Below are 16,948 nucleotides of genomic sequence, written 5' to 3'. Positions count from 1 at the left end.
GGTGTGGGGGATGGGGGGGGGGGGGGGGGGGGCTTGGTGGTTGGGGACCAGGGAGCAGAGGGACCAGAGGTCCTTCTGAGAGCGGCAACTGCAGGAAGCTTCTCTTCCTGCAGCTGCACAATGAGTTTTCTGACGTGTCGCAACTGATTCAACCATGTCAGGGAAAGCACAGCCTGGTGTAGTCGCATTTGAAGGAAAGGAAAGGAAGGACGAATTATCAGGACAAGGTGTCATTATGTACTATAAACTTTCTAGGAGGAAGTTATAGGGGTATATACAATGCTTGTCGGATCCTTTCCGATAATCATTGTCGGAAAGGATCAGACAAAGCAGTATTCAATGAACTCTCTGAGTTCAGCTCCCTGAGGGGAGAGCTGTCACTTGGGTGACAACAGAGGCCCTCTCTTTCCCCCGATACCCCTCCCATGCCCCCGCCCTCAGCCCTGGCCTGCTCTGGTACCGCCTCCCCCGGTCAGCCTCCTGCCTATATCGCTGCCCCTGTCTCCTTCCCGCCTACTACTTTCACCCTTGTATTGTATACTACACACACACAGTGTGGTGCTGGAGCGGCATTTCCCCGTCACACCCGAGCAGCGTGAGCGAGGTGTGAGGACCAGGATCCGACAAATTCTCGACAGTGCCAATCCGACTTTTTAAAAAAGTTTGATTGACATTGTTGGAAACGGGGCCAAAATCTGTTGGATTTGCTGCGTTTCCGTCAAAAGCACGTGGATCTACGACTAATCCGCCGTTCCAGGGGGGTCATTCTGAGTTGATCGCTAGCTGCCGTTGTTCGCAGCGCAGCGATCAGGCTAAAAATCGGCACTTCTGCGCATGCGTATGGCACGCAGTGCGCACGCGCGACGTACTTTCCCAAAAGCCGATGCAGTTTCACATAAGGCCTAGCGACGCTTTTCAGTCGCACTGCAGATCGGTGAGTGATTGACAGGAATGGGGCGTTTCTGGGAGGTAACTGACCGTTTTCCGGGAGTGTGCTAGAAAACGCAGGCGTGCCTGGGGAAACGGGGGAGTGGCTGGCCGAACGCAGGGCGTGTTTGTCACGTCAAAACAGGAACTGAACAGACTGAAGTGATCACTAGCTAGGAGTAAGTCTCGAGCTACTCTGAAACTGCACAATTTTTTTTTTTGGAGCAATTCTGTGATCCTTTCGTTCGCACTTCTGCTAAGCTAAGATACACTCCCAGAGGGCGGCAGCCTAGCGTTTGCACTGCTGCTAAACGCAGCTAGCGAGCGATCAACTCGGAATGACCCCCCATGTGTTTTCCGACAAGTCTAAGCCCCATTGAATAGGTCGGAACACCTTCCGACCTAAAATAGTCGGAAACTGCCGTCTTTCCGACTTCAATTGAATACCCCCCATAGACTGGCAATGGAAGGCACTTCATTAGTATTAATAGTTGTCACTAAAGAAAAGTTGCCAGCATGCTGACTGCTTTATACCCACTTCTGGCATTCACTTTTTTCAACGCTTACAACTAGTGTTAAAGGGGGACTGCGTCACATCTTGCCCCCTCCCTGCTGTAGCGTTTTGCATAAATGTATTAATTTTATAAACCTATAAATAAATTGTATGATTTTTACAATCAGACTTATCCAATTTGAAATGTGTTTGCAGATGACAAAGAAATCTTTAAAGATCGCCACACTCCATAGACTTCTGGAAGAGAAAACTCAGGCCTACTCCTCCACTGCAGCACGGAATGCAGAGCTAGAAGAGGAACTCAGGGTAATTCTGTTTTTCTGCACACAGATGCAGTATGCGACAAAGTATTGCACTTTCAGAAATAAAGGGTAATCTCTTTATGGCTTGTCTCACCATTGTGATCAATGTGACCACCATATGATTAAGCTCCATGATTAAGCTATGGGCGAAATGCGCATTGGAGTGATTCGCCGGGAACCCCGTGTTTACTTTTGAAATACTGTGCAATCACGTGTCATATCACTATTATTAATGTTTAACATTTAACTATTGTGTAATAGGCTGAGTGGGGCAGTGTCTGCGAACATATCACTGCTACACAGTGAGACACAGTGAGACAGAGATATATGCCCTGTGTAGTGGTGTGAGGGTTGATAATTAGCGTGATGCCCTGTCATCCAGTGTTATTGACAGCGCATTCATATTGAAGCAGTTAGCAGCATATATAAAGTTATACTTGCACCTAGGCATTATTTGTGAGCAAACATAAACCTTTATACCCTGAGGATAACTAATATTAAACAATTTTTCTCTGACGTCCTAGTGGATGCTGGGAACTCCGTAAGGACCATGGGGAATAGCGGCTCCGCAGGAGACTGGGCACATCTAAAGAAAGCTTTAGGATCACCTGGTGTGCACTGGCTCCTCCCCCTATGACCCTCCTCCAAGCCTCAGTTAGATTTCTGTGCCCGACGAGAAGGGTGCACACTAGGGGCTCTCCTGAGCTTTTTGTGAAAGTTTTAGTTTAGGTTTATTATTTTCAGTGAGACCTGCTGGCAACAGGCTCACTGCATCGAGGGACTAAGGGGAGAAGAAGCGAACTCACCTGCGTGCAGAGTGGATTGGGCTTCTTAGGCTACTGGACATTAGCTCCAGAGGGACGATCACAGGTTCAGCCTGGATGGGTCACCGGAGCCGCGCCGCCGTCCCCCTTACAGAGCCAGAAGAGCGAAGAGGTCCGGAAAAATCGGCGGCAGAAGACGATCCTGTCTTCAGATAAGGTAGCGCACAGCACCGCAGCTGTGCGCCATTGCTCTCAGCACACTTCACACTCCGGTCACTGAGGGTGCAGGGCGCTGGGGGGGGCAGCGCCCTGAGACGCAATAAATCGATAAAAAAACCTTATATGGCTAAAATAAATGCATCACATATAACTCCTGGGCTATATGGATGCATTTAACCCCTGCCAAAACATACAGAAAAAGGATGATAAGGACGCCGAGAAAGGGGCGGAGCCTATCTCCTCAGCACACTGGCGCCATTTTCCCTCACAGCTCAGTTGGAGGGAAGCTCCCTGGCTCTCCCCTGCAGTCACAATGGAAAAAGTTTACACTTTTCTGATAATATGAATACCACCAAAAAAAGGGGTATTATGTTTGGTGAGGAAAAACTTCCTGTAGTTTTCCTGAATCTGAGAAATAAAATGAGGTGTGTGATGATGCGTGGGTTTCCCCCCGATAACAATTGATATTTTCTAAAAAGTTATTGGCAGTATACCTTTTCCCGCCAGAGGTTAGGGTGCGTTGGGAAACACCCCCTAGGGTGGATAAAGCGCTCACACGCTTGTAAAAACAAGGGCTCTACCCTCTCCTGAGATGGCCGCCCTTAAGGATCCTGCTGATAGAAAGCAGGAGCGTATCCTAAAATGTATTTACACACATACTGGTGTTATACTGCGACCAGCAATCGCCTCAGCCTGGATGTGCAGTGCTGGGTTGGCGTGGTCGGATTCCCTGACTGGAAATATGATATCCTAGATAAGGACAGTATATTATTGCGTATAGAGCAATTAAAAGATGCATTTCTATATATGCAGGATGCACAGCGGAATATTTGCCGACTGGCATCAAGTATAAGTGCGTTGTCCAATTATTCCAGTAAAGTGGTCAGGTGATGCGGATTCCAAACGGCATTTGGAAGTATTGCCTTAAAAGAGGGGATGTACCCCAGGTCGCCTCTCAAAATAAGACGCCGTATTATCAGGCGCAGTCCTGGTTGGCAAGCGGACAAAAGGGTTCCTCTTTTCTGCTCGTGACAGAGGGAGAGGAAAATGGCTGCAGAGATCAGCCAGTTCCAAGGAACAGAAACCCTTTTCCGCCGCTGCCAAGCCCTCAGTATGACGCTAGAGCTTTACAAATTCAGGCACGGTGGGGTCCCGTTCTCAATGAATTTCAGTGCGCAGTGGGCTCACTCGCAAGTAGACCCCTGGATCCTTCAGATAATATTTCAGGGGTACAAATTGGAATTCGAGACGTATTCCCCTCGCCGTTTCCAAAAGTCTGTTTTACCGACGTCTCCCGCTGACAGGGAGGCAGTTTTGGAAGCCATTCACAAGCTGTATTCCCAGCAGGTGATAATCAAGGTACCCCTCCTGCAACAGGGAACGGGGTATTATTCCACACTATTGTGGTACCGAAGCCAGACGGCTCGGTGAGACCGATTTTAAAATCTAAAATCTTTGAACACTTGCATACAGAGGTTCAAATTCAAAATTGAGTCACTCAGAGCAGTGATTGCAAACCTGGAAGAAGGGGACTACATGATGTCTCGGGACATCAAGGAGGCTTACCTTCATGTCAAAATTTACCCTTCTCACCAAGGGTATTTCAGGTTATGGTACAGAACTGTATCAGTTCGGACGCTACCGTAGGGATGGTCCACGGCACCCCGGGTCTTTACTGAAGTAATGACCGAAATGATGATATTCCTTCGAAGGAAGGGAATTTTAGTTATCCTTTACTTGGACGATTCCCTGATTAAGGGTAAGATCCAGGGAACAGTTGGAGATCGGTGTAGCACTATATCAGGTAGTTTTGCGGCAGCACGATTGGATTTTCAATATTCCAAAAATCGCAGCTGGTTCCGACGACTTGTCTTCTGTTCCTAGGGATGATTCTGGACATAGTCCAGAAAGAAGGTGCTTCTCCCGGAGGAGAAAGCCAGGGAGTTATCCGAGCTAGTCAGGAACCTCCTAAAACCGAACCAAGTCTCAGTGCATCAATGCACAAGGGTTCTGGGTAAAAATGGTGGCTTCCTACGAAGCAATCCCATTCGGCAGATTCCACGCACAGTGGAACCTTCTGGACAAATGGTCCGGGTCGCATTTTCAGATGCTTCAGCGGATAACCCTGTCACCAGGGACAAGGGTATCCCTCCTGTGGTGGTTGCAGAGTGCTCATCTTCTAGAGGGCCGCAGATTCGGCATTCGGGACTGGGTCCTGGTGGCCACGGATGCCAGCCTGCGAGGCTGGGGAGCAGTCACACAGGGAAGGAATTTCCAGGGCTTATGGTCAAGCCTGGAGACATCTCTTCATAAAAACATTCTGGAACTAAGGGCCATTTACAATGCCCTAAGTCAAGCGAAACCCCTGCTTCAGGGTCAGGCGGTATTGATCCAATCGGACAACATCACGTCAGTCGCCCACGTAAACAGACAGGGCGGCACGAGAAGCAGGAGGGCAATGGCAGAAGCTGCAAGGATTTTCGCTGGGCGGAAAATCATGTGATAGCACTGTCAGCAGTGTTCATTCCGGGAGTGGACAACTGGGAAGCAGACTTCCTCAGCAGACACGACCTTCACCCGGGAGAGTGGGGACTTCACCCAGAAGTCTTCCACCTGATTGTAAACCGTTGGGAAAAACAAAAGGTGGACATAATGGCGTCCCGTCTAAACAAAAAACTAGACAGATATTGCGCCAGGTCAAGGGACCCTCAGGCAATAGCGGTGGACGCTCTGGTAACACCGTGGGTGTACCAGTCAGTGTATGGGTTCCCTCCTCTGCCCCTCATACCAAAAGTACTGAGAATCATAAGAAGGAGAGGAGTAAGAACTATACTCGTGGTTCCGGATTGGCCAAGAAGGACTTGGTATCCGGAACTTCAAGAGATGCTCACGGACGAACCGTGGCCTCTACCTCTAAGAAAGGACCTGCTCCAGCAAGGGCCTTGTCTGTTCCAAGACTTACCGCGGCTGCGTTTGACGGCATGGCGGTTGAACGCCGGATCCTGAAGATCCCTACCCTGGTCAAGGCCAGGAAAGACGTAACCGCAAAACATTATCACCGCATTTGGCGAAAATATGTTGCGTGGGGTGAGGCCAAGAAGGCCCCTACAGAGGAATTTCAACTGGGTCGTTTCCTCCATTTCCTGCAAACAGGACTGTCTATGGGCCTAAAATTAGGGTCCATTAAGGTTCAAATGTCGGCCCTGTCGATTTTCTTCCAAAAAGAACTGGCTTCAGTGCCTGAAGTTCAGACATTTGTAAAAGGGGTACTGCATATACAGTCTCCTTTTGTGCCTCCAGTGGCACCTTGGGGATCTCAATGTTGTGTTGAGTTTTTCTAAAGTCACATTGGTTTGAACCACTCACCACTGTGGACTTAAAATATCTCACATGGAAGTGACGAGTTAGCCCTGGTTTCAGCCAGGCGGGTGTCAGAATTGGCGGCTTTATCATATAAAAGCCCTTACTTAATAGTTCATTCTGAAAGGACAGAATTGAGGACTCGTCCTCAAATTTTCTACCTAAGGTGGTTTCTGCATTTCACATGAACCAACCTATTGTGGTACCTGCGGCTACTAAGGACTTGGAGGATTCCAAGTTGCTTGACGTGGTCAGGACCCTGAAAATACATGTTTCCAGGACGGCTGGAGTCAGAAAATCTGACTCGCTGTTTATCCTGTATGCACCCAACAAACTGGGTGCTTCTGCTTCTAAGCAGACGATTGCTCGTTGGATTTGTAGTACAATTCAGCTTGCACATTCTGTGGCAGGCCTGCCACAGCCAAAAATCTTAAAATGCCCACTCCACAAGGAAGGTGGGCTCATCTTGGGCAGCTGCCCGAGGGGTCTCGGCTTTACAACTTTGCCGAGCAGTTACTTGGTCAGGAGCAAATACGTTTGTAAAATTCTACAAATTTGATATCTTGACTGAGGAGGACCTGGAGTTCTCTCATTCGGTGCTGCAGAGTCATCCGCACTCTTCCGCCCGTTTGGGAGCTTTGGTATAATCCCCATGGTCCTTACGGAGTTCCCAGCATCCACTAGGACGTCAGAGAAAATAAGAATTTACTTACCGATAATTCTATTTCTCGTAGTCCGTAGTGGATGCTGGGCGCCCATCCCAAGTGCGGATTGTCTGCAATACTGGTACATAATTATTGTTACCAAAAAATTCGGGTTATTGTTGTAGTGAGCCATCTTTTCTAGAGGCTCCTCTATTATCATGCTGTTAACTGGGTTCAGATCACAAGTTGTACAGTGTGATTGGTGTGGCTGGTATGAGTCTTACCCGGGATTCAAAATCCTTCCTTATTGTGTACGCTCGTCCGGGCACAGTATCCTAACTGAGGCTTGGAGGAGGGTCATAGGGGGAGGAGCCAGTGCACACCAGGTGATCCTAAAGCTTTCTTTAGATGTGCCCAGTCTCCTGCGGAGCCGCTATTCCCCATGGTCCTTACGGAGTTCCCAGCATCCACTACGGACTACGAGAAATAGAATTATCGGTAAGTAAATTCTTATTTATGTGCACTGACCAGAGAATCGATATCTAACTTCACATACCAGCAATATATACAGGGATTTTAGTGTAAAGATAAATTGTTGCTATATCTTCACAAGGCTCTACCCTGACAGTATGCAACTTTCTGTGAATAGATACAATATGGATACATTTGCATAGCTTTCAGTGGTTAGGAAATAGACTGCAGAGCTCATAGGACAGAGATAATAATAGAATTTAAACTGTCAAACGAGCTGTATGATCGTATGGTGATTCCCATTTAAATATTGCCCACCTGGTGAATTACTATGAGCATCACCTCGGAGCGAACAGTTTAATTCCGGGTGCAGTAGCTAATCCGGATGTAGATATAAAATAAAACGATAGTTATTTACTGTACTATTTCCCAATACTAACTGATAGCTATACCCATATTGACAGGGTAAGATCAACATTAAGAGCTTTTAATCAGTCATTCTCTATTTATAGAACTAAACACTTTTAGACCGAAAGAGAAGTGAATTCTGTTCATCTCCGCTAACTACGTATGTGAATATTCAGCCTGATAATATAACCATTGGCAAAGACATGACACGACACCAATCTTAGTCACAGTAGATTTATTGACATTTTGAATAAGGAATTAAGTTATAATAGAAGTATCTAGCGGCATCCCGGCACAATATTTTATTCCTTTCATTTCTTATCTATTGTCTATCTTTTTAAATATTTTGCTTTTTAACTTTACTAGGTGGGGAATCAACTTCATTTATATATTCTTAATAAAAGTTATATTTTAACATTTATTCTTAAGCCTTATCGACTTAGTGCACCACATCGCTACCCTCTTTTCTCTTTTGCAATACCATATGTTGTCAGAATTCTTGAGGTTTCATGATATTTTTCATATTTTTCAGGATGTGAAAGCTCAGATACACCACTTAGAGGAAAACATTAGCAAAGAACATAAAGAGGTTCATTTGGCGTTTGAAAAATGTAAAACCATCCACCTAGCTCAACACAATGAACTCTTGAAACAGATTGAGCATGTAAGAGCATCAAACGGATGCATTGTTTTCATGTTATGTAGGGAAATGCATATTTAGCTTATCCATCCAGCTCTACTGCTACTTAACGATGTAGCCTATCAGGGAAGGGCAACATTTGTCTCTTAGCAACCCCATATTCAGCAAGTCCTATACTGCCCACTATGCAGAAACTCGGTAAACCGGAAATGATTACACATCAGTTTTATTAGTTGTTTTGGTAAGCATATACACTTACTGATTGGCCGCTCTATATCTTAGTCCTGTCATCCAGCTGGGTGAGAATTTCAGTCGTCGTCGCCGCCCCCCTCCCCAGCTGTTACGTTAGGGTCTGCAGGAAGTGTCTGGGGGTGGCTGCATAGCTGATGTGATATGTCTGTGAATAATGTTATTATTGGGTGTACACACCTGCTGACCCGCTAGCGTTATATTGACCGTTCACTCGAACTGCCAATATATCGCCCTGTGGGGATTACTCAGGTGTGGAAGCAAATGAAAAGAAAAAAAGCAAGCAACTGGTCAAAACCATGTTGCACGGCAGGTGGGGCAAAGGTAGCAAGTGCAGAAAGAGTTATAGTGTGTACACACGGTGAGATTTTTTCTTTCGATTTTGACTATATAGTCAAAATCGCAAGAAAAGTTAGTGCAAATTGCAAGGTGTTATGCCACTTGCGATCCCGATGCACGGTCCCGCCAGGTCGGTATCGCAAGAAAAGATAGACTGTGCAGGCAAGTCCATCCTTGCTAGATCGGTGTACTATCTAGTTCATCTCACATAAGCCAAAATCTCACATAAGCCAAATTCGTAAGCACACATAGTCCATATCTCAAGAAAAGTTAGTCAAAATCGGTGGTGCTGGGCTCCGGGGAGCTCAGGGGAAATCGCAAAGTGAAAATCGGGCATAGCAAGGATCTCACTGTGTGTACACACCCTTAGATTTGGGTGGGATGTGTCCAAACTGAAATCTAAATTGCAGTGTAAAAATAAAGCTAACATTTGAGGGCTACATGCAAAAGCAGCCAGTATTTACCCTGCACAAAAAAAAATATATGTTTACTACCCTTGCATTACAAAATGGTTTGTTCCAGATACAAAATCACATGCTTTTTCTGACTTGCTTCCAAATCTAAATCAAGGCCTGTGTGTAACCAACTTAACAGTAGCAGGAAATGAAGGAATAACCTGTATTTCTCTTACGTCCTAGAGGATGCTGGGGACTCCGTAAGGACCATGGGGTATAGACGGGCTCCGCAGGAGATAGGCCACCTAAAAAGAACTTTGACTATGGGTGTGCACTGGCTCCTCCCTCTATGCCCCTCCTCCAGACCCCAGTTAGATCTTGTGCCCAGAGGAGAATGGGTGCACTGCAGAGAGCTCTCCAGAGTTTTCTGTTGAAGAAGAATTTTGTTAGGTTTTTTATTTTCAGGGAGTCCTGTTGGCAACAGGCTCCCTGCATCGTGGGACTGAGGAGAGAGAAGCAGAGCTGGCTTGTCAAGTTGGGCACTGCTTCTAAGGCTACTGGACACCATTAGCTCCAGAGGGAGTTGGAACACAGGTCTCACCTGGAGTTCGTCCCGGAGCCGCGCCGCCGTCCTCCTCACAGATGCCGAAGAAAGAAGCCGGATGAGAAGGCAGAAGACATCTTAGGCGGCAGAAGGCATCAGATCTTCATGAGGTAAGGCGCTGCGCGCCATTGCTCCCAGTCACACACACACAGAGCAGCACTGAAGGGCGCGGGGGGGGGGGGGGGGGGAGGGGGGCGTCGGCGCCCTGGGCAGCAATAAACCTCACATTTGGCAAATGCAGATAGATTAGGCTGCGGAGGCAGTAAATCTAAGATCCCCCGCCATTTTCATTGAAAAATCACTGGGACCGAAGCCCGCCGTCGGGTGGGCGGGGCTTGATCCTCAGCACTAACCAGCGCCATTTTCTCCCCTGCTGAACTTCACAGGCTGGAAAAAAGAGAGGGGGGCACATTAGCGACGCAGTGAGTGGGAATTGGTATATTATATATAGAAAAGCGCTATCTGGTCATAATTTTTCCAGTGTTTTTAAGCGCTGGTGTGTGCTGGCATACTCTCTCTCTGTCCCTCCTTAGGGCCTGGTTGGGATTTTGTCCCCTTATAGGTTAATCCCTGTGTGTGTGGGGTGTCGGTACGTGTGTGTCGACATGTCTGAGGCGGAAGGCTTCTCCAAGGAGGAGGTGGAGCAAATGAGTGGTGTGTCCCCGTCGGTTGTACCGACTCCGGATTGGATGGACATGTGGCATATGTTGAATGCAAGTGTGGCATCTTTACATAAAAGGCTTGATAAGGCTGAATTAGGGGGGACATCAGGGGGTCAATCCTCGGATTGGACCGACTCACAGGGCACGTCGGGGTCTCAAAAGCGTCCCTTAACACAAGACACTACTACCGACACGGATTCTGATTCCAGTGTCGACTACGACGAAGTAAAATTGCACCCTAGGTTGACTAAAACCGTTCAGTGTATGATTGTGGCAATAAGGGATGTGTTGCATATTGAGGATGAACCCTCGGTCCCCGACACAAGGGTACACATGTTTAAGGAAAAGAAACAGATTATTAACTTTCCCACATCTCATGAATTAAATGATTTCTTTGGAAAAGCTTGGCAGATCCCCAAAAGAATTTATATGGCATACCCCTTCCCTAAGCAGGACAGGGAGATTTGGGAATCACTCCCCCCACTGTGGACAAGGCCCTGACGCGCTTGTCCAAGAAAGTGGCGCAACCGTCTCCTGACACAGCGACCCTTAAGGACCCTGCAGATCGCAGGCAAGAAACTACCTTAAAGGGTATTTATTCTCATACGGGTGCTGTGCTAAGACCGACAATTGCGTCGGCATGGGTGTGTAGCGCAATTGCAGCTTGGACAGATGAGCTGACAGATCAATTTGATAATATGGATAAGGATACTATATTCTTAACTCTAGCCCATATAAAAGACGCAGTCTTATTTATGAGGGATGTTCAAAGGGACATTGGATTGCTAGCTTCTAGGGCCAATGCCATGTCTATCTCAGCGAGAAGATCCTTATGGACTCGCCAATGGACGGGTGATGCGGATTCCAAAAAACATATGGAAGTACTACCCTATAAGGGTGATGTATTGTTTGGGGATGGGCTGACGGACCTGGTTTCCACAGCTACAGCAGGTAAATCAAATTTTTTACCATATATTCCCCAACAGCAAAAGAAAGTGACACCCTATCAGATGCAGTCCTTTCGGTCGCACAAGTCCAGAAGAGGTCGGCGATCCTCTTTCCTCGCCAGAGGTAAGGGCAGAGGCAAAAGAGCACCTGCTTCGGCAGGTGCCCAGGAACAAAAGTCCTCCCCGGCTGCTCCAAAACCCACAGCATGACGCTGGGGCTCCCCTGAGGGAGTCCGCACCGGTGGGGGCACGTCTTCAACTTTTCAGTCAGGCCTGGGTCAGTTCGGACCTGAATCCCTGGGTGTTGGAAATAGTTTCCCAGGGTTACACATTGGAATTCGAGGAGGTGCCCCCGCGCCGATTTTTCAAATCGGCCCTACCAGCTTCCACATCGGACAGGGATATAGTGTTAGCTGCAATTCAAACGCTGTGTATACAGCAAGTGATAATCAAGGTTCCCCTGCACCAGCAGGGAAGAGGTTACTACTCAACCCTATTTGTGGTCCCAAAACCGGACGGTTCGGTCAGACCTATTTTGAATCTGAAATCCCTAAACCTGTACATAAAAAGATTCAAATTCAAAATGGAATCTCTCAGAGCGATAATAGCCAACATGGAGGAGGGGGAGTTTATGGTGTCTCTGGACATAAAGGATGCGTACTTTCATGTCACCATATATGCCCCCCATCGGGAATACCTGAGATTCGCTGTATATGATCGTCATTACCAATTTCAGACGTTGCCGTTTGGACTCTCCACGGCCCCGAGGATTTTCACCAAGATAATGGCGGAAATGATGGTGGTCCTGCGCAAGCATGGAGTCACAATTATCCCATACTTGGACGATCTTCTGATAAAAGCGAGATCAAGGGAGAAATTGCTGAGCAGTGTGGAGCTCTCTCTGAGTGTGCTCCAGCAACACGGTTGGATTCTAAATCTACCGAAGTCGCAGTTGATTCCGACAACTCGACTACCGTTCCTAGGTATGATACTGGATACGGAACAAATGAAGGTCTTCCTCCCAATAGAGAAAGCCCAGGACATCCAGGACATGGTCAGAGACCTGCTAAAACCGAAAAGGGTGTCAGTTCACCAATGCACTCGAGTTCTGGGGAAAATGGTGGCGGCCTACGAGGCCATTCCCTTCGGAAGGTTCCATGCAAGGACTTTTCAATGGGATCTTCTGGACAAGTGGTCCGGGTCCCATCTGCACTTACATCGGAAAATAACTCTGTCCCCAGGGGCCAGAGTGTCCCTCCTGTGGTGGTTGCAAAGTGCTCACCTCCTGGAGGGTCGCAGGTTCAGAATTCAGGATTGGATCCTGGTTACCACGGACGCGAGCCTCCGAGGATGGGGAGCGGTCACGCAGGGAAAGAATTTTCAGGGTCTTTGGTCAGACCAGGAGTCCTGTCTACACATCAATGTGTTGGAACTCAGAGCCATTTACAACGGCCTTCGACAAGCGGAGAGTCTTCTTCGAAACCTACCGGTTCTGATTCAATCAGACAATGTCACAGCAGTGGCTCATGTGAACCGCCAAGGCGGGACAAGAAGCAGAGTCGCGATGGCGGAAGCCACAAGGATCCTTTGCTGGGCGTAAAATCATGTAAGCGCTCTGTCGGCTGTCTTCATTCCGGGAGTGGACAAGTGGGAAGCAGACTTCCTCAGCAGACACGATCTCCATCCAGGAGAGTGGACTTCATCAAGAAGTCTTTGCAGACGTAACGCGTCTTTGGGGAACTCCTCAAATAGACATGATGGCGTCACGCCTCAACAAAAAGCTTCGGAGGTACTGTGCCAGGTCTCGGGACCCTCAGGCAGTAGCAGTAGACGCTCTGGTAACACCGTGGATGTTCAAATCGGTCTACGTGTTTCCTCCTCTTCCTCTCATCACAAAAGTGTTGAGGATCATAAGACGAAGAAGAGTACAGACGATACTCGTTGTCCCAAACTGGCCTCGAAGGGCCTGGTACTCGGATCTACAAGAGATGCTCACAGGAGACCCCTGGCCTCTTCCTCTGAGGGAAGACCTGTTGCAACAGGGGCCCTGTGTATTTCAAGACTTACCGCGGTTCCGTTTGACGGCATGGCAGTTGAACGCCGAATCCTAGCGAAAAAGGGGATTCCGGAAGAGGTCATCCCTACTTTAATAAAGGCTAGGAAGGAGGTGACGGTAAAACATTATCACCGTATCTGGCGAAAGTATGTGTCTTGGTGTGAGACCAAGAATGCACCTACGGAAGATTTTCATCTGGGTCGTTTTCTCCACTTCCTACAAACAGGAGTGGATATGGGCCTGAAATTAGGCTCTGTTAAGGTACAGATTTCGGCCCTCTCGATTTTCTTTCAGAAGGAATTGGCCTCTCTTCCAGAAGTCCAGACGTTTGTAAAGGGAGTGCTGCACATCCAGCCCCCTTTTGTGCCTCCAGTAGCACCATGGGACCTGAACGTGGTGTTGCATTTCCTAAAATCACACTGGTTTGAACCGCTTAACAAGGTTGAGTTGAAATTTCTTACCTGGAAGGTGGTCATGTTGTTGGCCTTAGCATCAGCAAGGCGAGTGTCAGAATTGGCGGCTTTGTCACACAAGAGCCCCTACTTGATTTTTCATGTGGATCGAGCTGAATTGAGGACACGTCCGCAATTTTTACCTAAAGTGGTTTCTTCATTCCATATGAATCAACCTATTGTGGTCCTAGTTCTATAGTTTTGCTGGGGTGCGCTCCCTGGGTCACTACGGGTACTATTTATTTTTGTGGGAAGGCAAAGTTCTCCTCACTGGACAGTTTATCAGCAGTACTTCCTTGTTCTGGTATAACACGGTGTCCTCAAAGAAAGAATTGGTATATAGTGAAGTCCCGTAGGGTTCAAATGGATTATAAGAATTTACAATCACATATACAGTGTATCGTAAAGGAAATTTTAATCCGCCTGGGTGCGGCGGACCTACGTACCGGACTTAGTGGGGTGTCAGCAATGTCCACCCAATTGCGCTTGTAGTATCCCTTCCTTTAATCCTGTCGATTCCAATATTGGTTCTTCCCTAGTTCACCTTTACCTCTCCATCCAAGTGGGGGGTTTCCGTAAATAGGAAAAAATACCAATATAGTGAAGTATTGCTTGTGTTTAGGTGTAAGAATTATTTATTCATAAAGTGCAGGTAAATATAATAATATTTTAAAAATTAAAGACGTCTTGATCACAATAACAAATTTAAAATCCACCACAGATTAGTGGACCCACGTACCAGAGGTTGTAGGGTGTCACAGTGGCCCACCCAAACAGCGCTTGCAATGTAGCTCCCCGGGGTATATAGCAGCAATCAGCGTGTTCCCTCTGGCTCCAGCAGGTCCCTCCAATCAGTCACCAACGCGTTTCTGCCCGGGCAGTGGATTTTAAATTTGTTATTGTGATCAAGACGTCTTTAATTTTTAAAATATTATTATATTTACCTGCACTTTATGAATAAATAATTCTTACACCTAAACACAAGCAATACTTCACTATATTGGTATTTTTTCCTATTTACGGAAACCCCCCACTTGGATGGAGAGGTAAAGGTGAACTAGGGAAGAACCAATATTGGAATCGACAGGATTAAAGGAAGGGATACTACAAGCGCAATTGGGTGGACATTGCTGACACCCCACTAAGTCCGGTACGTAGGTCCGCCGCACCCAGGCGGATTAAAATTTCCTTTACGATACACTGTATATGTGATTGTAAATTCTTATAATCCATTTGAACCCTACGGGACTTCACTATATACCAATTATTTCTTTGAGGACACCGTGTTATACCAGAACAAGGAAGTACTGCTGATAAACTGTCCAGTGAGGAGAACTTTGCCTTCCCACAAAAAGAAATAGTACCCGTAGTGACCCAGGGAGCGCACCCCAGCAAAACTATAGAACTAGGATTGAACTTTTTGGGAAATTGATAACCGTCCCAGCTGGGAGATTGCAGCACCTTTGAACTGAAGCGCCATCTGTACATTTGTTTTTGTGTATAACCTATTGTGGTGCCTGTGGCTACAAGTGACCTGGAGGATTCCAGATCCCTGGACGTAGTCAGGGCCTTAAAAATGTATGTAGCCAGGACGGCTAGACTTAGGAAAACAGAGGCTCTGTTTGTCCTGTATGCGGCCAATAAGATTGGCGCACCTGCTTCGAAGCAGACTATTGCTCGCTGGATCTGTAATACGATTCAGCAGGCTCACTCTACGGCTGGATTGCCGGTACCAAATTCGGTTAAGGCCCATTCCACTAGGAAGGTGGGCTCTTCTTGGGCGGCTGCCCGAGGCGTCTCGGCATTACAACTTTGCCGAGCGGCGACTTGGTCGGGTCAAACACTTTTGCTAAATTCTACAAGTTTGATACCCTGGCTGATGAGGACCTAGCGTTTGCTCAGTCGGTGCTGCAGAGTCATACGCACTCTCCCGCCCGATTGGATGCTTTGGTATAAACCCCATGGTCCTTACGGAGTCCCCAGCATCCTCTAGGACGTTAGAGAAAATAAGATTTTAAACCTACCGGTAAATCTATTTCTCCTAGTCCGTAGAGGATGCTGGGCGCCCGTCCCAGTGCGGAAACTCTGCAAGACTTGTATATAGTTGTTGCTTACATAAGGGTTATGTTACAGTTGAAATCGGTCTTGGACCGTTACTGTTGTTGTTCATACGGTTAACTGGTTATGTATGTTCCAGGTTACATTGTATGATTGGTGTGGGCTGGTATGAATCTTGCCCTTGGATTGCTAAATCCTGCCTTGTATTGTCCATCTCCTCTGGGCACAGTTCTCTAACTGAGGTCTGGAGGAGGGGCATAGAGGGAGGAGCCAGTGCACACCCATAGTCAAAGTTCTTTTTAGGTGCCCTATCTCCTGCGGAGCCCGTCTACACCCCATGGTCCTTACGGAGTCCCCAGCATCCTCTACGGACTAGGAGAAATAGATTTACCGGTAGGTTTAAAATCTTATTTTCTCTAACGTCCTAGTGGATGCTGGGACTCCGTCAGGACCATGGGGGATAGCGGGCTCCGCAGGAGACAGGGCACATCTAAAAAAGCTTTTAGGTCACATGGTGCGTACTGGCTCCTCCCCCTATGACCCTCCTCCAAGCCTCAGTTAGGTTTTTGTGCCCGTCCGAGAGGGTGCAATCTAGGTGGCTCTCTTAAAGAGCTAGTTAGAAAAGTTTTTTTTAGGTTTCTAATCAGTGTCTCCTGCTGGCGACAGGAGCACTGCAACGAGGGACTTAGGGGAGAGACTTGCAACTCACCTGCCTGCAGGAGGATTGAAGTCTTAGGCTACTGGACACTGAGCTCCAGAGGGAGTCGGAACACAGGTCAGCCTGGGGTTCGTCCCGGAGCCGCGCCGCCGATCCCCCTTACAGACGCTGAAGAACGGCAGAACGGAGGTCCGGAAACAGGCGGCAGAAGACTTCAGTCTTCATAGAGGTAGCGCACAGCACTGCAGCTGTGCGCCATTGTTGCTACACGGCTCACGG

General features: G+C 47.6%; 1 protein-coding gene across 2 annotated transcripts in view; it reads left to right on the top strand.

The window, feature by feature from the left end:
• Positions 1-16,948, top strand: part of CCDC18 (coiled-coil domain containing 18) — a 434,514-nt gene that overhangs the window by 234,383 nt on the left and 183,183 nt on the right. For both annotated transcript variants that reach the window (XM_063939870.1, XM_063939871.1), the window contains exons 13-14: positions 1,637-1,747; positions 8,142-8,273. In XM_063939870.1, coding sequence (XP_063795940.1) covers positions 1,637-1,747; positions 8,142-8,273 — 243 coding nt within the window. The remainder of the gene's footprint in view (positions 1-1,636; positions 1,748-8,141; positions 8,274-16,948) is intronic.

This window comes from Pseudophryne corroboree, chromosome 9 (genome assembly GCF_028390025.1).
Source record: "Pseudophryne corroboree isolate aPseCor3 chromosome 9, aPseCor3.hap2, whole genome shotgun sequence".
Taxonomy (NCBI): Eukaryota; Metazoa; Chordata; class Amphibia; order Anura; family Myobatrachidae; genus Pseudophryne; species Pseudophryne corroboree.
The sequence above is the reverse complement of the archived record's forward strand: the minus strand, read 5'-3'. Positions and strand labels throughout refer to the sequence as shown.